At 40.7% G+C, this 22,990-nt stretch overlaps 1 protein-coding gene across 5 annotated transcripts; it reads left to right on the top strand.

Annotated features, from left to right (window-relative positions):
* Nucleotides 1-85: 85 nt before the first annotated feature.
* On the top strand, nt 86-22,987 carry EXD1 (exonuclease 3'-5' domain containing 1). Of its 5 annotated transcripts, none has more exons than XM_054828967.1 (12): nt 86-128; nt 249-404; nt 927-995; nt 2,026-2,077; nt 3,593-3,720; nt 4,823-4,890; nt 6,095-6,181; nt 7,255-7,359; nt 7,482-7,562; nt 9,532-9,675; nt 12,480-12,671; nt 21,030-22,987. In XM_054828967.1, the coding sequence occupies exons 2-12, from the start codon at nt 278-280 to the stop codon at nt 21,360-21,362; spliced, it is 1,386 nt and encodes a 461-aa protein (XP_054684942.1). In that variant the 5' UTR covers nt 86-128; nt 249-277; the 3' UTR covers nt 21,363-22,987. The 5 variants fall into 5 exon arrangements, with proteins under 5 accessions (XP_054684942.1, XP_054684946.1, XP_054684943.1 ...); XM_054828971.1 differs by lacking the exon at nt 86-128 and adding an exon at nt 16,542-16,591 and having other exon boundaries at nt 216-404; nt 21,030-21,253; XM_054828968.1 differs by lacking the exon at nt 86-128 and having other exon boundaries at nt 216-427.
* Nucleotides 22,988-22,990: the final 3 nt, after the last annotated feature.

The raw sequence follows: 22,990 nt of genomic DNA, 5'->3' as shown, positions 1-22,990 counted from the left end.
AGTGCGCCCTGCCGAGGCGCATGCGTCATCCCTGGCGGCTATTAAAGCTGAGACAGAGGCAGCCTACCACTTCTAGCAGGCGGCGCGTGGGTCGGCTGTTGGTGCTCTCTGCCTGTAGCCTCCCCGCGGTAAGTTCCCCCACCGTGATTGGGTGTGTGCCCTGATGGTCCCGTCGTGGGCGGGGCCTCCGTGTGCTGCTGCTGCTGCCGCCACCGCCGCAGTTGCCCTTCTGTTGCTCTGTGCTGCAGGTGTCCCGCCGGGGGAGCCCTGTCCCCGTATGGCCCTCAGCAGCGAACGCTTCGGTGCCCTTCTAGAGAGAACCGTTAAAGTCACCTTAAAATGTGGTGTCTTCCAGGGGGTGCTGCAGCACGTCAACCCCGACCGGAGCCTTCTCCTGCGGACAGGTCGGGGCCCGCCGCCGCGGCGGGTAGGCCGCGCCCCACCGACCCTCAGAGCGCCCTGCCCCGCCTCAGCGTGTGAGGGGAGCGGATGGGGTGTAGGAGAGCCCATCGCTGTGAGCGGGGCCGCCGGGGGGGAAGGCGTTTGAGTACGGGTGGACGCTGTGTCCCAAGTGGCGTGGGCAGCCTCCCACGCCGAGCGTGCCCGCTGCGCCCCAGGAACCGTAACGGGCACTGGGATGAATAAAACATGCCCTTAAAGTAAAAAATTAACCGTACCCGGCTGTGCTCTCAGCTGTAAGACTGTGTAGGTGCAGCAGCCCTAGTCAGTGTGTGGTCATCTTAAGGAAATGCTCTTCTGTAGAGTGAGAGAACTGTCACTTAAAATAACCCATTTATTATTTTTCTTTCTAGCTAATAGTACTACCCGGTCCTATGGTCTTTCTTTGCTCTGCAAATGATGAGCTTCCACCTCAAACAGTGGAACTTGACATATGTCTGTATTTTTTCCCCTGTCCCTCATTTCAGTGAAGAACTTGGAAACTGGTAGAAGCACTCCAGGAGTAAAGATGTTTTTTGACCGTGAAATAGTCAATGGTGAGGTTTTTCTTAGAGCATTTTGGGGCACAGGGATCGTACCCACCCTTAGTTCAGCATTTTAAATCTATTTTTTGGTCACTCTGCTGAATGTTTCAGTTGTACATCTTTCTCCTAAAATCAATAGGAATTAGAATGTTGTATAAATCACACAAGTTTTATTCCATAATTATCTATCAGTGAAATAATAATTCCCTACTTTGTGAAGGTCTTGTGACTGTACTGCGTTAAAACTTGTTAGTTAAATAATGGGCAAAGTTCAATAAGACCACTAATTACAGTAACCACTCTGAAAGTAAACAGTTGAGATAAGCATATGCCCCTTGTTTACATCCTGAAAGCAAGTTACATTCATTGTGTATGTTATTATATGTGCAAGACTTTCACTAGTGGACTCTGCTGGATGTTAAATTGCTTAAAGTTCTAGTTAACTTGGTTTTGCTTTTATTCACATGGGCAAAAGCATCTCTATTAAATGGTCTGTTTATTTGAGCTTCTTTCCATGATTCACTAGTGGTAAGATTATGGGATTACCTAAGAAAAACTTTGCTAGTGTATGAAGGCCCTGGGCATTTCTATTGGCATCTGCTTTGGGGACAAGGAGCAAAGTGCTGAGAGGGAAATAGCTAAAAGGCAGCTTTTGGACTTACCAAGTGGTTAACTGACTCTATTCTGCCATTTTCCTTGTACCTGCTTTATTATATAGGTAATAGTCTGTAAAGTAATTAGTTGTAGTTTGATACCGACTTTGGTTTTGGTAGGATGCTAAGCCATTAGTTTTGTTTAAATGCTGGAGTTCTGAAATACACCTTGTCTAGGCTACTAATGTAAGATATTTTATACAGATTTGTGCATCAGAATGAATTTAAAATTATTTAAACTATACTTTGAGTTCAATTTCTTTTTTTATGTGTATGGCCATGTACTGTGGTGGTTAGTACTGGTTATGGTTCCCCTGTTTTTGGCAGATAACAAGTGTCAAAAAGTTGCTTGTCAGTACTAGAGTATAAATTGTTTTTTTCTGTTGCAGTGGAATTACTGGATGAACCAGACTCAGGGAAGGGAACAGCAATGATCTCAGAGTATGTTGAAATATTTCCTTCCTTTCATGGTAGGAGGAGGGGTGGGATGTGCTTGCTAGGGGAGCCATCACTTGTCTTCAGTATAATACTGTTCAGACTCAGCTGTGCCAAGTTTGTATTTCTTCTAAAGAGGTAAACAAGGTGGTGAGTGGAAGACCTCCTCTATGTAAAAGGTTCTTTCAAGCTATTGCTAACAATTTCTTTCTTGCTTTTTCTTTTTTCTTACTTTTTTTCTTCCCACTAGTGTTCGTAGTACCTAGGTAGGAGAACTTGCTTGGTTTGTTTCCTTGTCAGCTTGTGGTTTCAGGGACAATTTCCCATGAGCATTTCTTCTATGGTGGAACAGTTCCAGGACAACGTATAGGGAACGTTAGGTTTACACAGATGCTGTCAAAACATATATAAATGTGACTTTGTGAAGCTGGTAAAAATATGTTTCAAACTCCTGCAGACCCATGCTCCCAGGTAGTTTTGCTTTGAGTCTTCTCACAAGACCACATTTGAATAGTTTATTCTTCCTCTTAAGAGAAGTAGGAATGAAGTGGTGTCTACTGAATAGTCAAAATATAGTTAAAAAGCAGATAGAATTGTGATTAGCAGCAGTCTTCTTGCTGCTGTCTTGTCTTCTTTCTCCCTGTTAAGTAAGCCTATGTTCACACATACTTGAATATGCTCACCTTGGTAGCAGAGTCCTGTGTTAATCCTTTAAATATACAATTTTAGATACAAGATTCTTCAGCTACATCTAAAGGCTGGTCAGAAAGGGGTTTTTATGTTTTATTCTATTGAGATAGAAATGTACATGATTGGAGCTCCATAATCATAATGGGATAGTTTTATATCAATAAAGGAAATTTATACTAAGTCATATTTCCCAGTGAAGTATTCTTGACCTCAGGCTGTCCTGTCATAGAAATTAAGCATCTTATGTGACATCTTCCAGTTAGGTGAATGTTTACTAACTCTGTGTTTCTGGTCCTAAGATGCTACCATGTTGTATGATATAACTTCCCTTTGATTACAGTAAAGTTTAGGTGGCTATAACTTTTATATATTGATGAACTTGTAAAATTGCCCTCCAATTACAGTAACTAATGGATCAAATATTGTTGATTCAGTGTAAAGACTTATAGATATTTAAATTGCGTGGTTCTTGACCTCAGGTCAGGTACTTCATTCTTTGTACTTTGAACTCTTTCTTCCTCTGAAACTGTAGCTGACCTTTGCAGTGAACATCTGTTCAGGTTCTGCTTTCACCTTTTAATTTCAGAATAAATGTGAAATTTTGTCTGAAATAAAGGCCCTTTTGTGCAAAATCAGCTTATTGTTGGTTAACTTCAAGATCATCTTTAAGAACCATGCACATTGGATTAGGAAGTTGCTTCACATGCACCAGTTCATTATCTGGACACAAGTAGATGGCATTGGATGAAATAGTTTTATTAAAATGTCCATGCTGGTGGAATGTGTAATGTTTTGACTTTTGTGCTATGTATGGTTGCCTTGCTCATGCAGGTGCACTTCAGCTGTTGAAGGGAACAAACAAGCAGAGACAGGACCAGCACACTGTGGCCCATGGAGTTCTTGCATTTCCGTAGAGAGCCAGCTCAGAGCCTCAAATAGCTTAAAATACTCCCTCTCAGGTAATGTGGATATTAGTCCTTGTCAGACAACATCTTTCCCAGAGGCTGTGATCTCTTGGTTTGCCTGTATTTGAACAGGATGTATTCTGAAAGAACAACGGTCACAGAAAGATAGGTACAGAGCTCGTTATCTGCAGACATCCTCTTTGCCTGCAGATGTGTTTGCAACATCAGAAGGAAACTCATTTACTTTCCAGAATGTTTATCCTGTAGCTCTCATCAACTTTAGAAGTGGCTGAGCAGCACAACTGATCTTTTGGAGAAATTAAAGTGCTTCAGCCAGTGAGCATTCCTCTCTGGTGTATGTTTTAATCTTATAGTCGTTCCTGAAATGTGTGCAGCATGATAGATAACTCAAAGATATATTACTCTCTGGTTCTGTGCTGGCTGTCACACTGATTTGGTTGTGTGGTTCCTGCTGTATACATGTACACAGGTACAGATCCAAAATGTGATCAGCTCGTTCTGTTCTTGTAGAGCTGTGACAAGAGTGCAAGACATGTATAGGTTAAAGGAAGGTTAGCTGTGTTTACCTGGGTAGCGGAGGAGACAACAAGCAAGGCTTGATGTGATGGGGGAGAGTCTTTAAAAACTTGTTCTTACGATCTTTCAATTGACTGTTCTTTTAGAGTTTAGAAGATTGTCCTTGTGTTGTCACGGATGCGTAAGATCACTTAGCTGTCCGTGTTCTGTGGTGTCACTGTCTGTTAGTTTTGTCTTTGTTACAGTCTTTTTTCCTTCCCTGGACAAGCCTGGCAATTAGGGTGCTTTTTATGGATGTAATTTTTTTTTAAACTGAATATTTTAAACTGAAAGGTTTTTGTTTCCTTTATGCATCATAAAGATAAAAAGTTAATGCTGCAACTTGCTTTTAAATGGCCAGTTTTTCTGTCAAAAACCAGAATATTGGGTCATGTTCTAGACTGTACACATCTGAATCCACACAGTTCAGTAATCTGTTTAAGTACATTCAGGGAGCAGAGAGGGAAGAACTGAACAGCTAAACCAGAAAAGTAGAGTGACTTATACAACTAAAATGCATACCTTATGCAAAGTTTATTCAAATAGAGGAAGTGTCTAAGGATTTTTCTTTTTCTTTTAGAGAAGAAGGAAGAAGAGAATGTGGAGTACACAGTTGTTGATTGTTTCCAGCAGAGATTTGGCCCAGCAGTAAGTACTAATGAAAGTTCTTACGCGGCATATGACTTCTAAGCCTGTTCCATTCTAATTGGCAGTAGAGTCATTAGGTGACAGGATTGTAAGCACTGCTTTATGATGTCTTATACTGGAAATCACTTTTGCAGACTGTAGTAAAATTTGAGTAATAGGTAGTTGCTGGCTTCTTTAAGTCAAGTAGGAATGATATCTCTGGTGGCATCAAAGTGCACAGAGTGCAGTGCATGTGAGTTTGCAGTGGGTGCATGTGAATCTTCATCAGTGTGTGTTGGTTGCTGTTGTCAGACTCTGTATCACCAGTAACTGAGGTGAAGGGTCAGTGTTACTATTTAGTGAACAGTTAATTTGTTTAGGAAGGGAACAACATAAGGATTGTTGGCATTTGTAGAGGGAATTGATTGTGTTGGCTTTCTAGGTGTTTGAAACTCCAGACATGCCTGGACCTTTTTCTCTTAAATCATGTATAATAACATAAGTGAACTTGGCAGAAAGGCTTTGTTTCAGAAGTTGGAGCCAATGATAGATTTATTAATAAATTTAATAGCATTGTTTAGATCCTGAATTAGACCAGCAATACTGTAGGTCCTCCATGCCATTTTGTCTTGCAGTAACATCAGTTGGGATTTGGGCTCTTATTATGGTAAATCAATTGCACATACAGAGGAAAAAGCTCTTCCCCACAGGAAGAGATTTCCCTGTTTACAGAGGATTCTAACTTGAAAAAGAACTTGGCTTTTTTATTTCTGTTAATGCCTTCTACTTTTGTTACATGTGTTGCTTTATCTTAATTGTCTGAAAACTTTGTGGTTTTGAGTAACATGTTTTTCTTTTATACCTTAGAAAACAAGTTCTCCTTTTTATCTGAAAGAAACACCTTCTCTATGTGATCTTAAAGTTCCTAAAACCTCCATAGAAGGATTTCTTGGGAAGAGATCAGAGGAGTCTATATTCTTTAGTTATCCTTAATATCTGCAAAACCTATCATTGATGTTTCTATTTGCAGGATTTCCAGCTGTCTATCTGTAACTGAACTGATGCTGTGTCTGTTTCTCTTGGATCCCTGTATATGAGGTTCATTGTGGTTTTCATCTGTATTTACCTTTTTAATATGGATCATGACCAGAAAAATCGCAGTTTACTTCTGTCCCCCGTCTATCATTCTCTGGCACTGTTTATTTTATACCTGTTTTTTCATTAGGTGCTGCACTTAAAACAGCAGTGTGTTGTCAGTATAGCAGGAGAAGGTGTTAATTTGTGTCGTTATGGAAAACTCTCATGGCTTGAGGTAAGAGGCAGATATTTCCCAAAATGTGCCATTAAACAGAGGCATAACTGAGAAACATTTGGGGATTAGCCTGTGTTTAAGACTTATGTAACTGTTTTTGTAAGGGCTAGGATGTTCTTCAAGACAGATCAGTTATTTTATAAAAGACCTCTTATGAAAAGAATTATGCTGTTTTAAGGCAATATAATAATTACTAAACTTGTATGTTATATACAAATGTATATATTACAATGTAACATATTTGGTTTGCTGTCTTTATATACAGGTAGAAGTATTACACTAGTACAGCTGATCCTATTGAAAAACTGCAAGACCTAATCACAATGCCAATATAATTGAAAGAGTAAAATCCATCTAAAGATGACACAGTATCTTAATTAGCTGTGATAATCAACACCTGAAAAGGAAGAGGCAGAAAGGAGAATAGCTTAATATGTTAGCTCAAAATCATCTTATTTTTAAATAGGTTTAAAAGTGAGAGTGTTTATCCAAAGCAAAATCTTGTGTGAGAGTTCATGCTTCAAACTTAACTCGTTTATGCAGAAGGAAGTTTCCACAAAATGTTTGCTTTGGTATAGCTAAATTGCTTTCAAATAACAGCTTTTGTTAAACCATTATGAATTTGAACATAGGCAAAACCTAAATTTTATATCCTGTTTGAAATGCTAGGATGGAAAATGATGTCCTTTATTTCTTTGGTAGTGGTCTTTGGCAATGGAAGGAACATCATGGGCACAAAAATTTTGTTGGAAGTGGTTCTTTAAAAATGTCACCATAATAGGTGTAAGAATTTAAGTACTGTCCCCTTGATATGTCTCAACCATGCTGTATTTAACTGTGTATAGTAGACTACTGGGTTTTTCTTTCTAATTATTGTGAGAGTCTCTGAGCACCTCTGGAAAAAACAAGATTTGTTTATGAATTGGCATTAAGGAAGCTAAACCTGCTCTCCCCAACATAAGCCTGTACATAGGAGTTTACGGCTTGTGGGCAACAGTGTACTCTCTCCTACTTTCAAATCCATTGTTCTTCTGTCCCTCACTCATTTTTCTCTGCAACTGAATTTGTTGTAGATAGCAACAAAGAGCCGTATTTTTCTATTTGATATCTTCCTTCTGGGACCTCAGGCTTTCAAAAACGGTTTACAAATGGTGCTGGAAGATAAAAACATCTTGAAGGTAAGGGTACAGGTTGTGTCAGGACATTTGTGGTGGCAGAAGGTCATATACATTTGTAATGATCTACCTGCACCAAAAAAGTTGCAGTTGGACACAAGTTTGACAGCTCTTTCTTGCTTCAGGTCATGCATGACTGCCGTTGGATTTCAGACTGCCTCTTTCACCAGTACGGTATCCTTCTCGTCAATGTCTTTGATACACAGGTACCCTTCAAATATTCTGTTAGAAACAAAAGTTTCAACAAGAGAAACTTCAGCCTTGTTCAGGGCATTCTCTCAGAGAAGGTTTAACATTATTAGAATGTGAGAGTTGTTGAACCATGTAAATTTAGTGGGTTTGTTCTAGCTGAAAAGAACTGGTAGAAAAGGCTGATAGTGTTTAGTCTCGTGTAGACCCATATTAAAAGGCAGTTAATATCTAATATTAGCAGCAAGTTTAATGTGTTTTTTAAGATGTAACAACCAGTCTTGATCAAACTTGGCACAACCTGAGGTTACTGTGACTTCAACAGGAGACAGGTCAGCTTGTACTTTATATTCTTTGTTATTCTTTCTGCCCCTTTCACAAATGTAGAAATAGATTCAGGCTACAGATATCCAACACTGGGAAGCACCTGCTAATAAAAGCAGTGCTGAAGTGAGAGAACAGGCCAGGTTACCACAAAAATCTGTTTTTGCTGGTGCTGGCCCTGGTAGTTGTGGTAGTTAATGTCGTGTGACTGACAAGAGAATTAGAGCCTTTTGAGAGAGAAGAAAATAACATAATGGCTGTGATCTTTCATAATGGGCATGGATATGTTATATATAGTTATATATGACTTGTCCTTGCCTATATACTGACTTTTCACATAATAGATATGACTGCCTATAGTAACTCTTCAAAGCCCTAATCTGGGCTACACAGTAAGGTTTATACAGCAGAGGTTTCTCTCAGTCCCTCTTTGATCTTAGTTTGACCTTTTGTCCCTAAAAATTATGTTATTCCGTTACAGGTCAAATATCAGTCAGTGTTAAGTCTTGACTGCATGACAAAAGTAGAGGAGGAAATTACCACTGGTGCTCCCAACTGTACTGGCTAGAACATGTAACTGATACGGTGGAAATAACTAACCAGAACTTTCCACTCTAGTGTCTGAGGTACACAGAATCGCAATCATTGTTCTGTTGTCTTGGTAGGAGGTGACATGCATGCTTTTCTTGCACTGATAGATCTCTAGGCTTAGATTCAATTACTCTGATTTGTTGGCCTGAATCCTACTTCTAAGGCAAGTAAGCTAGTGAAGTAGTCTGGTTTTGGCTACCCTGCAGTGTACCTGATATTGTGGAATTAAGCTGTCTTGTCTTCTACCCTGTACTACTGGAGCAAATAACTGGGAGACACCTCTGAGCAATCTCTCATAGATGCTTTTTGTGAAGCACTTCTTAGAGACAGCTTCTCAGTGTTGTTAAAATTGGAACAGGCTGTGTGCACAAGTGAGACTTGGCTTAAAAAAAACCCACAGCAATGGAAATAAGAACTCTGGTTTAGATGGAATCCTGCCTGCATAATTTGAAAAGTGTTATTTATCCCTGGTTTTGGTCAGTTGCTGCAGCTGTTTATTCTTTGCAGTAACCCAATATAATTAGCACAACATGTAGAGGATGGCACTGAGAGGTTTCTGATGTTCATTGACTATCTTCCCCACTGATGTTCTTATAGTACTTAATCATCACCTGTTGAAGTAACTTTTAATGATAATGCTTGTGGAAGTCTGTTACTGCTATTTCACATTTTCATCAAGTTTTCCTTATATGGCATCACTATTTCAGATTTTAGATAAAAGGCAAAGCCATACATATCCTGGGAAAGTATCACTGCATGTTTACTCTCTTCTGATACTGTTCCTAACTACCTGCTTTCTGGAGACAAGAGTATAGGGCTAGAAGGAGCCTTAGGCTAATACAACATATAACTTTATATAAGTCATTCTTAGAGGTTAATTTACCTTTTTATGTAACTTAGCAGCTTTAAGGAGTCAGAGTGCTAGCTCTGCAACTCTGTGTGGTCAAAATGAGGATTAACTTGTTTGCAGCTTACTTTACTTCTAATATGCATCCCCACTGTCAAACCTCTACATTCTTTGCCTTGGGTTAACAGACACTGGTCATGGCATACTGATCCCTTCCATCACAGGTTGCTGATGCTCTGCAGTTCTCAATGGCAACAGGCGGCTTCCTTCCGCACCATGTCTGCACATTACAGGAGTGTTTGATGCAGCACTTGAAGATACCTTCCAAATGGGATGCCATCATGAAGTGCAGGCAGCAGATGGCTTCAGTGAGTGATTCAGTGAGGCTCTTTCTGAAGATGCAATTGTGAGCTGTACTTTGCCCATATTGAGGTGTTTCTGTCAGGGTTTGAGCATGGTACTATGCAATGGTCAAATTGCTGTGGTTAAGGATATTTTGTCACACCGTCTTGGGAGACAGATGCAAGCTTTTGTTGGCATCAGTGCTTATGCTGGTATTTCCTAATAGCTCCTTTGAATTTGAGATTTTGAAGAACCACAAAGCTTGTACAATAGAGGATATATACAACTTGGGTAAGAAATGTTCTGGATATGTTAAGATATTTGACTAATTCTGAAACATAGTTCCAAAAGAACAGGTTGGTTAAAATGAGTCCGGAGTCAAGTAGGGAAAGAGGAAGCTTTTATTGCCAGCACTATTAGAATGGAAAAAAATGAGCAGCGATTTTTTTCTTGCTTGTGCAGTTCAGCAGCACTTGCCAAATCATTATTCTCTATTGTCCTTGTTTTTGTTAATCTTTCAGATGGGGACAAGCAAGGGAAAACTTAATAGCCCCGGAGCTCTTAAGATTTGGGGAACGTAAGCTTGATGAATAGAATTGACTATTTCAGTTGGAAGGGGCCTACAATGACCACTTAGTCCAACTGCCTGACCAATTCAAGGCTGAACAAAAGTTAAAGCATGTTATTAAGGGCGTTGTCCAAATGCCTGTTGAACACTGACAGGCTTGGGGCATCGACCACCTCTCTAGGAAGCCTGTTCCAGTGTTTGACCACTCTCTCAGTAAAGAAATGCTTCCTCATGTCCAGTCTAAACCTCCCCTGGTGCAGCTTTGAGCCATTCCCATGCATCCTATTGCTGGATACCAGGGAGAAGAGCTCAGCACCTCCCTCCCCACTTTCCCTCCTCAGGAAACTGTAGAGAGCAATGAGGTCTCCCCTCAGCCTCCCTTTCTCCAAACTAGACAAGCCCAAAGCCCTTAGCTGCTCCTCACAGGCCATGCCTTCTAGCCCTTTCACCAGCTTTGTTGCCCTCCTCTGGACACATTCAAGGACCTTCACATCCTTCTTGTATTGTAGGGCCCAGAGCTGCACCCAGTACCCCAGGTGAGGCTGCACCAATGCTGAATACAGTGGGGTAATGCTCTCTCTTGACCAGCTGGTTACGCTGTGTTTGATGCACCCCGGGATGCAGTTTGCCCTCTGGGCTGCCAGGGCATGCTGCTGACTCATATTGAGCACCCCCAGATCCCTTTCTGCAGGGCTGCTCTCCAGCCACTCCTCTCCCAATTTATACTTGTGCCCGGCATTACTGTGTCCTAGGTGCACAATCCAGCATTTGCACTTGTTAAATTTCATCCTGTTAATCATTGCCCAATGCTCCAATCTATCTAGATCCCTCTGCAAGGCCTCTTGTCCCTCGAGAGTCAACATCACCTCCCAGTTTGGTATTATCGGCGAACTTGCTAATGGCGCATTGGACTCCTGCATTCAGATTGTTGATAAATGTATTGAACAGAACTGGCCCTAGAATGGAGCCCTGAGGAACACCGCTGGTGACCAGTCGCCAGCCAGATGTAGCCCCATTCACTACAAGCCTTTGAGCTCTGCCCTTCAGCCAGTTCTTCACCCAGCACACTGTGAACCTGCTTATCTCACAGATGGACAACCTGTCCAGAAGGATGCTGTGAGGGACAGTATCAAAAGTGTTACTAAAATCCAGAAAAACTTCATCTGCCATCTTTGCTTCATCCACTAAGTGGGTGACCTTATCATAGAAGGATATCAGATTAGTTAAATAGTATATAAATATGCTAGTGTCAGCATCTTTTGTGGCATCTTTTTGCTGGGTTTTAATCACCTGACCTTGCTTTTTCTTGGGGGGGGGGGGGAAGACTTCCAAAGAAGCTGTTAAACATGGGAACTAGATACTTAATGAGACCTCGCTATATAGGCAGGATTTCTTTACTGAATAGGAGGAATCTCTTTCCTACCAGAGTGTTTTTTCTACCTTCATACTGGTCTTGTAATGTCCTGAGTAAATCTGAGTGGTTTTGTACTGCCTGTTCATAGACTTAAAAATCTGTCTCAAAAGCCTGGATTAAATGTTATTTGATACTGCTATAACAGCTACTCTGTGAAACCTCTAATTTGAGCACAGCTTTATTTCTATATATGCTTTGGAATTCTAATAGTTTCTGTCAATTTCAATTTAGAGAATTCTATATGGCGAATCTAAGCCAAATGACAACATGCCTTCCTTAGTTTACCAGACCAAATCCTCCTATTGGTCTGAAGACTAAAAGTGGAAAATGACTGTGTAATATGTATGTAGTAAGTATACCAGTATAAGCCACTCTAGTGACAGTTTTGATCAGGGTATCAAGGACATGCTGCTTAACTGGGGCTTATTTTCATATTCTTATGGTTCCAGTTGTGATGACTGAAGAGGTTACTATCCCCAGCTGCTTCTCTAGCTCCCTTGATAGGAGGGGTTTTGTGCCTTTAGATCATTCAGCTCAGCTCTTAGGAATCCAACCTAGTTTCAGAGATGGGTGAGAGAGAACCTAGCATTAAATGCTGGAATAGGTGAGTGTTGGTTTGGGTTTTTGTTTTCTTTTTTTAAAGCAATCCCTTCTCCCAGGCTCCCTTCTTCTCTAACATCCACAGGCTTGTCACACAGATGGTCTTAGAAGCTGCATGCATTCAGTAGCACTGAAAATAGAGATCAGCATCAGGAGATATGTTGTAAACTGCAGAAGAATGTGATGAAAAGCTTTGTTATAATTTTTGTTACTTAAATAACTCTATTCATTTGCATTGGGATACACAGGAGAATCCTGACATATGGTTCCTGAGACCCTTTCCAGCTTCTCTGCTTAAAGCACTTGCTCTGGAGGCTATGTACCTTCTGCTGCTCCACTCATCTCTAATGGATAGCTTGATGTCTGACCTAACAGCTGTAGTACATGATTATTTAAATGCTTATCGGACTGGGTCTGGAGATTGCCTTGGGAGCGCAAAGGTAGGTATGTCTTTACTTGTTTCTCTGGTTAGTGATTTGATCTAAGGCTCTGATGGATAAACTCTGGAGGACCTAGCTACAGCAACTTCCTTTTCTGCAACTGTGCGCCCTACTTTATGCCAAATACCTTGTTTCCTGTGTGCAGCAGCAGAAGTATGTCTGTATCTACCTAGCTGTGTTTCATGTTAGTTCATTAGCACAAATCCACCTCAAGTTAATATTGTGGGTGGTGAGCTGCAGCTGTTAAGGTATGGGCACAGGCATATGTGCCTTCTGTTCACCTTAATCTGAGACTAGGAACCTCAGTAGGGGCTGTGTGTGTGCAAGGGCATGAAGAGGGACAGGCAGTTGTGAAGTGTTGGTACCTGGAGCTGCCAGAGTTGCTTTGTTTTGGTAAGAGCATTTAGTCCCCAAACCTCGTTCTATATTTCTCCTATTCTGTCATCTTTACTGCTGAGCTGTTTTGTATATACTGGCTGGTTTTGAGAAATGTTGTCTCTTCTTGGCCAAAGATTTTTATTTCTGTAAAAGCATCTTTGAGTTATCTTCTATTCCTAATTTATTCTCACCTGTGTTATCTAAAAGAAAAAAATCAAGTAACACTTTTCATCTTTGGTTACATAGAACCAGTAGTACTGCATGCCCAGATACCTTGGAGTGACTCTTCTATGGTGGCCGCTTCTGTAATTGCTGGTTAACTTTTAAAGCAGGGCAAAATGAGATTTTGAAGCTTGACTTCCTGCACTAAACAAACAAGTGGTATTGGTGTGGTCTTTTTTGTTGTCTTAATGACATAATCTTGGGTAAGCTTGCAATAAGTATCTAAGATATTGCTGGTATTAAATTTGGGTGAGAAGCAAATGGTCAAACATCCTCATTTATCAGAAAGACACTGAAATAACATGATTAAATCCTGTTACCACCTCATTTTTGCAGTTGTAAATGTTTTGAAATATTTATTAGTAAAAGAGAATGCAGGTCTGTCTTCATGGAAGAAATTGTCTTTTTCTTTGCTCTGGTTTAACAAAGCAGTTGAGCACAGACTTGAATCCTTTAGGAATTACTTAAGGGCTCAGAGCAGTAAATCCCATTATTGAGGATTTAGGAGGAGGTTAGTTTAGATAACCACAAGAGGTCATAGTTGCTTCACAGATGGAAGATAAGAGGTCATATCTGAAAACCTTTTCTTTTTAGAGGAGAGCTGCCAAAAAAAAAGTTGTCCATAGTTTATGGGGAAAAAAATGAGCTTGACATCTGAATTTCCAATGTGAAATGTATGCAAGAGTAGGCATGACACAAGGGAAAAAACCAGCCTGTTAAAGTGAAAAGAATACAAATTCTCTTTGCATCGGACTATTTCTAGAATTTTTTGTGGCACTCAGGTTGCTGAAGCCAATCCTTTTGTAAATCCATTTATTCCATAAGATTAGCCAAGGAATTAATCTGATCCTGAGCATTTCAAATGGCATTTTAAAGATCTATTTAATATCACATCTGATAATCATACTTCTTTCAGTTGCTGTAGAAATCTTGTTGTATGTGTGGTAAAAGTAGCCATTTTCACCATCGTTTCACTGTTAATAATCTTCTGTTGGTTCTATATCTTGTGAGAAGATCACACAAATGAAAGTTTCTTCTTTATTTAAAATCTGCTTGCAATACATATTTAAACTCCATATTTGGAGTTTGATTTCGTTAAAGTTCATCTGTTACTTCAGTTACTTCAATAAGCGTCTTGGTTTTGGCTGGGATAGAGTTAAATTTTCTTACAGACAGCTGGTATAGTGCTGTGTTTTGGATTTAGGATGAGAATAATGTTGATAACACTGATGTTTTAGTTGTTGCCAAGCAGTCAAGGACTTTTCAGCTTTTCATACTGGCCTGTCAGTGAGAAGGTGGGGGGTGGGGCCAAGAAGCTGGGAGGGGAAGCAGCCAGGGATATTCCATACCATATGATGTCATGCTCAGCATATCACTGGAGGAGTTGGCCAGGAGGTGGCGTGGCTCAGGAACTAGCTGAGCATTGGTTCTGAGTGGTGAGCACTTGTGCTGTGCATCACTTGTTTTGTATATTATTATTATTTTCTGTTCTATTAAACTGTCTTTATCTCAACCCATGAGTTTTACCTTTTTATTTTTGATTCTCCCCCATCCCACTGGGTTGTTTTAGCTGCCTGCTGGGTTAAACCACAATGCTAATTAAACAGAGTTAACTTTAAGGGAAGCCTTTGCAAGTTGATGAGTTCAGCTATCTGTTTTAAGAAAAAGCTTTGGTTTTGCAACTTCTAGGTTTTCTGTCTAAGTCTATATTCCCTGAATCTCAGAATAAAGTAATAGTCAAAATACTAACCTCCACCATCACTATTTATTCTAGCGTTTTTTCATGGGTATTTGGAATAAGGTTTATCCATCACTAAGGTCTGTGTTGTGCCTTCTGTGCACTTTGTGGAGCTACAGTTGAAAGTTACCTGGAAAATGCTCACACTCAGAGTCAATGGCTTGATCTCCAAGTGGAGACCAGTGATGAGTGGTGTTCCTCAGGGGTTAGTATTAGGACTGGCACTGTTTAACATCTTTGTCAGTGACATGAGATGGAGTGCACCCTCAGCAAGTTTGTTGACAACACAAAGCTGTGTGGTGCAGTCAACACGCTGGAGGGAAGGGATGCCATCCAGAGGGACTTTGACAGGCCTGAGAGGTGGGCCTGTGTGAACTGCACAAAGTTCAACAAGGCCAAGTGCAAGGTCCTGCATATGAGTCAGGGCAATCCCAAGCCCAACTACAGACTGGATGGAGAATGGATTGAGAGCAGCCCTGAGGAAAAGGTCTTGGGCATGTTGGTGGACAAGAAGCTCAACATGAGAAAGCAATGTGTGCTTGCAGCCCAGAAAGCCAACCATATCCTGGGCTGCATCAAAAACAATGTGACCAGCATGTCAAGGGAAGTGATTCTGCCCATCTCTTCAGCCAGGAGAAGAGAGGGCTCTGGGGAGACCTTATAGCAACCTTTGAGTACCTAAAGGGGGCCTACAGGAAAGCTGGAGAGGGACTGGTTACAAGGGCATGGAGTGATAGGACAAGGGGTGATGGCCTTAAGCTGAAGGAAGGTAGATTTAGATTAGCTATTAGGAAGAAATTCTTTAGTGTGAGGGTGGGGAGGCACTGGAACAGGTTGCCCAGAGAAGCTGTGGATGCCCCTTCCCTGGAAGTGTTCAAGGCCAGGTTGGATGGAGCTTTATGGAGGTCTAGTGGAGGGTGTCCCTGCCCATGGCAGGGGGGTTGGAACTAGATGATTTTTAAGGTCTCTTCCAATCCAGGTCATTCTATGATTTTATGGACTGTTTTACTTTTTACACTGACCAGTTAGGATTTATACTTGTGTTCCACCTTGGACCCTTGTTGAACAGCAGTCTGGTTCAATGAGCTTGACTTCATCTGGGAGCCAGACTCCAGGGTTGCTGTTGTCAGAGATTCTATGCTTGATGACTGTTCTCCAGACATGATCTGGTACAATTCCAGCACTACTTTTGCAGAAGTAATGGATCTCCATGGATTCTGAAGTAAATACCTATGTCAGAGAAACATTTTGGAAACCTTAAATATGTTGTCTACTATGCTCTCTCCATGCTGGAGAACTGGAAGAGAGGCCTCTGTTGCTGAAAGCAGGACTGCAGCAAAGCTAAAGACAATAAATGCTCCAGGGCCATAAAGATACCTTGTACTACTTCAGTGTTTAAATTGGAAGTTGGACATAATTCCTGAGTGAACAGGAACCATCTGTGGTACATCAAGCCTTTACTTGAAAGTTGTAGGAGTAAAAGACACTAGGCAAGAGAGTCTCCAAGTTACCATGGCCTCTTTGATTTACAGGCACTTGGAGATGACCACATCTGGAAACTCACCAATTTCCATCACTCCAGGTAAGGAAACCTCTTCTGGGCCCTTCTTTGTTCTGTTTTAGTTCTTGGATTGTGCTCTCTAAACAGAACCACCAGGTCTTCAGCCTTTTGACAAAGGGAAAGTTGGTTATGTTCACATGCCTTCTGTTGTGCCTCTGGCTACAGCAGAACCATGCTTCCCTGGCCTGCTCTTGTTTCCTCTGATCTTACTGAATGACATCATGTCACACAAGAATGCTTTTTTGCCTTCTCCCGTTTCCCCCAAACTTGTGACACTCCCATGAAAACTATACTTGCAAAACAAGTACGGAGTTAGTTTCAATCGTGAGACTTCATTAAAAATGAAGTACTGAAGCTAGGTGGAATACATAGCCACATACCTTCTCATCTCCAGCTGTCACATGTTGAATCTCAGCTCATGGATCAGGGTTTACAACACTGAACTTCAGCTTGGACTAGCATGGTAGCATCCTCCTCATCTTTCCTGGGTCTCTGCCACATCCAGAAGTTCATAATGCCGACATTGTTGTGCACAACAACAGTATCAGGATATACTTGGTGAACAAGATGCTTTGGCTTTCCAGTCTGAGGTTGCCTGTGGATTGAATAATGCTGAGTAATGACCAATAATGTTGAGTAATTACTATTGGGGCAGTTATCTACTCTCTCGTCAAATCAGGGGGTTCAGTCTTTGGGAGCAGATCTGGACCAGACCCTGGTTTTTCTCCTCTTGGAAATAGCAGCAAGGAAAAATGAATATGCATAATCATGGAGTGAAAGCCAAGCCTGTTCACTTGCCCTTATGGATCACTGCATCCACTGAGAGTTGAGGAAAGACAAGTGTAAATAAGGCTGATGAATGTAATTGTCCCCACCCTTCCTTGGGCTTTCTCTGTCCAGTCTCTGCAGTCAGTTTTCCACATGCATCTCTCATTCTGCAGTGACATGTTTCTGTATGTTCTAACAGGGCCCCATTAGTGGCAGAATACAAGAATCGCTGGGTAAATGCATTAGCTCCTACTAGGGTCAGATCAACCTTGTGGCCTTCAACATATTCAGGAGTGCTTGATTTCAGATTTATGCATAATTGCATGTACCTGTGTCTTAATTTTGCCTTGTTTCTTGAACATGTGCGATTGGGGGTATTGTTCTGTTCCAGCTTGTTTCAACAGAAGCTTGTACTTTCCCTTAAGACAAGTTTTCATAAATAATTTAATGGGAACAAAGTCCTAGGTTGTCAGAGGCCATGGATAAACTGGTAGAAATGGAGATTAGTGACAGTTTATTGCTTTTACAGCAATAAACTAGTAAGAGTAGAGCAAGCAGCCGTTATGTATTTTGTGCAAATAGTATGTTTTAGTCTGACGTGGAGGTCATAATTCTTTTGAGCAATTGCAACAGTCACTGGTGGTAGTCCTGGTTTCACCTGCGCTTTCAGCCATCTTCCCCTTGATCTTTCAGATGTTTTGCTGGAAATGGCAAAGAAACAGAGTCCTTATGGTCAGCCAGCAGGCAGCCCTCCCAGCAAGATGTCACCTTGCTTCTGGACAGCCAAACATGTTCTTTTGTTGTTTCATAGTTGTTTCAGCAGTAACAGAAAGAAGATGTACTGAGGGGCTGGCCCATGAGCTGGTACACCAGGTGGGAGATATGTTGTCAAAGTGGCAGGATGCAATTTCATGGATTAGAGGTTCCTTCAGGAAAGGGTTGTGGAAAAGATGGGTGTCGTGTCCTAGCAGTTGCTAGCAACAGTAAAGTATTGCCAGTGGTCCCTAGCAGCCAAAAATTATAATGCAACACCCATGTGGATGTAGTACTGGAAGAAGAGAGTGAAGAGGAAAATGGAGAGGGAAAAAAAGAAGAAAAAAAGGAAATAAAAAGAAAGGCATCTCATTCATCTTGACAATTTTGGAAATGTATGTTGACACTTTCTGTGGTTTCTTGTGTTATCACCTGCAAGTAGTAGTTGAGTCTTCTGAATAGTGGACACTCCCTCCTAAGCAACTGACTTTTTACCCACAAACTAGATGCAAAACAGTAACCTCTGATCCCCGGCGCTTCATTATCAAAACCCTCAGCTTCCCTCTTCAGTATCTTTCTCAGACTGACAATCTTCCTTACCGGTGAGGGGGAGAACTCAACTTCCCACCCTGAATGTTTCTGCAGTTTCCTGCATTTTAACATACCTGTCTGCCAGGAGTAATTGCTGCTCTTGTGGATGCAGACATCAAGTAAAATGGGTTTCTGTGCCTCTGCAGCTCTGTCACTAGAAAAGAGCTAGTAAAGGAGCTATGCATGCTAAATTTCTAACTCTCTTTGTAGATTCATATTGTGTGTTAGGTACTTGGAAATGCAGCTGTATTCTGATGTTTAGGACTTAGATTCAAAGAAGCAAACAAGGCCTGGGAACCCATCAGTGTAAAGAAGAAAATGTTCTAGAAGGGCAGTGTTTTCTTGTTTAAGTGGTGATAGTTCACAAACAGAGCTCTGGTACTGTAGGGGAGTTGCACACCTCTGTGCAGCAGAGTTGATTTCCCAATGGACTTAAGTTAAAGCTACAGTAGATAAGGTGCAGTGTATAATACCAGATAACACGTTCATGACACATGATGGCATAAATTCTGTTCTCTGTCTAAATATAATTGCATGCCTGAGCCAGAAGATTTCCCTAACTGGCAGGTGAGTTGGGACTGCACACAATGCATACTCATCATTATGAACATACAGCCTGAATTTTTGTGCAACTTAGCTTAACTGGTTTGGAGTGTGGATTATCTCTCACTGTAGGATACTGTAGCAGTTACAAAGCTGGATGTACATTCTTCTGGTTAAACGGAACTGAAGGTGGGGTGTTTTCAGCTAAGTGTTTGCTCTGCTTTTTTTTTTCTATAATCCTATCTGAATTATTTAGCCTTCCTCTGGATCTGTCCACACTTCTAGATGCAGGTTTTGTAAGGCATGGCTTCCCTTTACAAATGCTGTGGTAACTCTTTTCCAGTGCATCACATCTGTATCTCCACTCATTCTGTTCTTAGTGTTCCTACCAGTATGCCCATACAGACATCTGACTTATCAGCATGTTGCTTCCTGTATCTTTCCTTGGACCTTCTTTAAACACCATCTTCCAATCCCTGGGTATGAAGGCAGGTTTTAAGCAAGATACTATAGTTACTAGTTCAGCTTTTTCATCTTCCATTGTTCAGGAATTTTGGGTGAAATCCACCTTGCTGTTTGTATTTCAGATATTTGTATTAAGTACTTATGGGACAATCTGAAACAGATTCTAGGTACCTAATGAATGGGGTTTTTTTTATGGGAATCTCTACTTTCTTTTTATGCTGAATGTAGAAGAGAAATAATGTGGTTTTATTGTACTGCTTTTATATTCTGATCATCACTTGGCCCTGCAGCATGGTTGATGTTTTGTGCTCCTCATGTTTAAATAATTATTTTTGTTAAATATTAATAAAATTATTCTGGCCTGTCCTTGTTTTTTCTCTAACTTCATCCTTACCATTTTCTTCACTTGGATGTGGCTTAGCTTTCCTGAAGGATGCTTACTTCATAGTCTCCATTCCCATAACCTGTAGTCCTGCCAGTTTTTCCTTTTGCTCTTTCTCTGATCTTTTACTGTTAAGTAATGTTTACTCTATGGTGCTTGTATGTTGTCTTGAAGTTGTCTCCATGCTATGTGCTAGGATTGAATTTGCTTGGCTGCCTCTTACTACTTTTTATCAAGCTTCCTTATTGGTGTAATTCCCCTTCCTACAGCTGAACGCAACTGTGGATTTTCTTTGTTGTTCCTACAAAGATGGTGAGCATTGCAGTCTTTGTTAAGGAGCAGATCTTTGAATGTAGTATTTTGAATGGTGTCCCATGCACTGCTCAGGACCAAGTCAAGGAATGTATCTCCTCTCACATACTTCCTAAGCAGCTGTTTCACTGATTTGTTAAATGTGTTGGCTTTTTCCACATAAGGATTCTTATTTTTTTACCCATAGGATAGAATACCATGGTTTTAAATGAAAAGCCAGGAAAGCTGCCTTTGCAGTGGCTCCTACAAACAAACATGAACTGGTTATGCCTCTTCTGCGGGTTTACAATAACTTCATAGTGCAAAAGGTTTCTCAGGAGACATCTAAATCCCATATGTGAAGCATCACTTAAATCTTGAAGATCTTCATAATAAAGGAGTAGACAATAAATGCTAATCTAATATTTCTCCCTTTGGGTTGCCTTTAAAAGAAAGGGGGAGTGTGAGGGGACTGACAAGTTTTTCCCCTGAGGTGCTGTTTGTGTAAGCAGGTAGCTGATACATTCCACAGATCTGAGATGACTGTTCTGTTCCATTGGCTAATTACAGAGGGTGCTTTTATCTGGTACTAACAAAAGTAGAGCATGTGTATGCATATGTATTGATTTGATTTATTTTCTGTTTCTTTTCTTTTTTCCTTATCAGCCCACTTGCATGGAGCTGCCAGAGGAGCTGCGTCAGCTGGCAGACATCCAGAAGCTGCGAAGGGAGAAAGCAATAAAAGACTACAGAATGAACGAGGATGGTCTTTTGATCAGACCAGTCGTGGAATTGAAAGAGAGAAATGATCCACACAAGGATGGAAACTACAGAGATGATGAGAATTGCTTTTCCACAAATAAAGCGGTGTCTCAAATCACATCCTTGTACAATCAGGATGTACTTTGTCGAGAAAAGGTTGAAAATCAAAATCAAGTGGTAAATCTGTGGAAGAATCTTAAACCAACCTCAAGCTGGCTGTATGAATCTAATTTCTGATACAGGTGACTTGGTGAGCTTAGACTGGGTATTTGAAGACATCCAAATGGAAAAAGGGGCTATTCCACATGCAAAAGTGTCAAACAAAAGCTTTTTTTTTCTTTACAATGACAGGTAAACCCATTGTTGAACAGAAATAATGATGGTCTTTATTTTGAAGGAAATTCTTTGTGTCTGACTGTTGTTCTTGGTCTGTTTTTGAGATCTGTATTTTTCAAGAGCTTTTTTTTTTATTTTGAAACAGTGGCTTGTTTTTCTTACATAATTTTAGACATTGGTCTGATAACAGTATTGGTTCTTTTGTTACCTGTTGCAGGTATGTAAAATTCTCATCCAATCCAGATGTGTAAACAGGAGAGCTTATAAGATGCCTGTTCATTGAGATTAGAAAGGGTTTGCTTGGAAAACTTAAAAAAAAAAAACCTTCTGGCCAACCCATATGGGCTTGGTTTATATACAGATAAGTCTCTTGGCATAGCTATACAGCAGCCTTTCATAGAGTGAAAAAGATCATGCCCTAATGAACCACTGTGTTGGCAGAACCAGCGAAGAGGTGTACTAATAAATTCTTCTACCAGGTCAGAGTTATTTTAGGCTGAGAAAAGCTTCCTGCTGAAGGTTGCACACCACCATTGTTTGTCAGCACTGCTGTATCAAACTTGTGTACAGAAGGCTGTAACACTAATGTGGTATGTACATAGAAAAGTGTGTATAGAAGGAGGGGGAAAAGCAGGTAAATTAATTTAGATGATGTGTAGCATTCCCACTCCAAGCAAAATAGGATATAAAGGCAAAACCAGTTTATTTCCAATATACTTGCTTTGGCTGGTATTCACTAAAAATAAAGCTCCTCCAACTGATAGTACTATTCCACCACATGGCAAAATTAATGCAGGCCATGCCTGAGTCTTGGAATGTTTCTTTGGCATATCACTACATTTGACTTGCAAGCACAGGACCGTTGAAAATTCTTTGCTTTTGAAATTCTAAATTTATACACCTTATGTATTTATATACTTAAAACATACTGCATGTTGTGCTAGTCAAATGCTTCAGACAGGGTGGGGAACACCTTATTCAAGTATAAGGAAGGTTTTGTTCTCAGGGTTGTGGCTATGAGTGCTGGTGAACACTGATGAACAACATGAAATAGGGAAGGATGGAAGAGCTAAGTCACTATCCCAACCAGACTGCAGTCCAAGAACTGTCTGGGCTTTGGGCTGCAAATGGTTTAATAGTAATGATGCCAGGTTGCAAGGGATGTGACATCTGCATTTGGGTACGTACCAAGACCTGTTGGAGCTGGTTTTCCTTGAATGTAAATTGGTGTGACTAGATGCCTAGGATGTATCTGTGTGCATCTAAATATCGTTAGAGGAAATGTGTGTTGGGTTTTTGGTTTTGGGGGTTTTTTTCTCTCCACAAAGAGTATTAGACCAGCAGTATTTGAATAGGTGTCTTTGAAACTATAGATTGGACTTGCTCACTTCTGGGAGTGGCAGAAAAACTTCCAAGGTTTGCTCTGTCAGTTCATTTTCTACATTTTTTTAAAGCCCTTAACAGTATTCTGTAATCAAACTGTATAGTTCCTTTGTCTCAGTTCACTTCAGAAAAATAAAACAGGTTTA

This window comes from Grus americana, chromosome 5 (genome assembly GCF_028858705.1).
Source record: "Grus americana isolate bGruAme1 chromosome 5, bGruAme1.mat, whole genome shotgun sequence".
NCBI classification, from domain to species: Eukaryota; Metazoa; Chordata; class Aves; order Gruiformes; family Gruidae; genus Grus; species Grus americana.
Note: the sequence above shows the minus strand (reverse complement) of the source record. Positions and strands in the feature narration are given on the sequence as shown.

Coding starts and splice junctions, on each gene's coding strand:
- EXD1 (XM_054828967.1), top strand. CDS start 278: ATGGCCCTCAGCAGCGAACGCTTCGGTGCCCTTCTAGAGAGAACCGTT. Junction 7,360..7,481: donor AAGATAAAAACATCTTGAAG/GTAAGGGTACAG, acceptor TTCTTGCTTCAG/GTCATGCATGACTGCCGTTG. Junction 9,676..12,479: donor GCAGGCAGCAGATGGCTTCA/GTGAGTGATTCA, acceptor TGGGATACACAG/GAGAATCCTGACATATGGTT.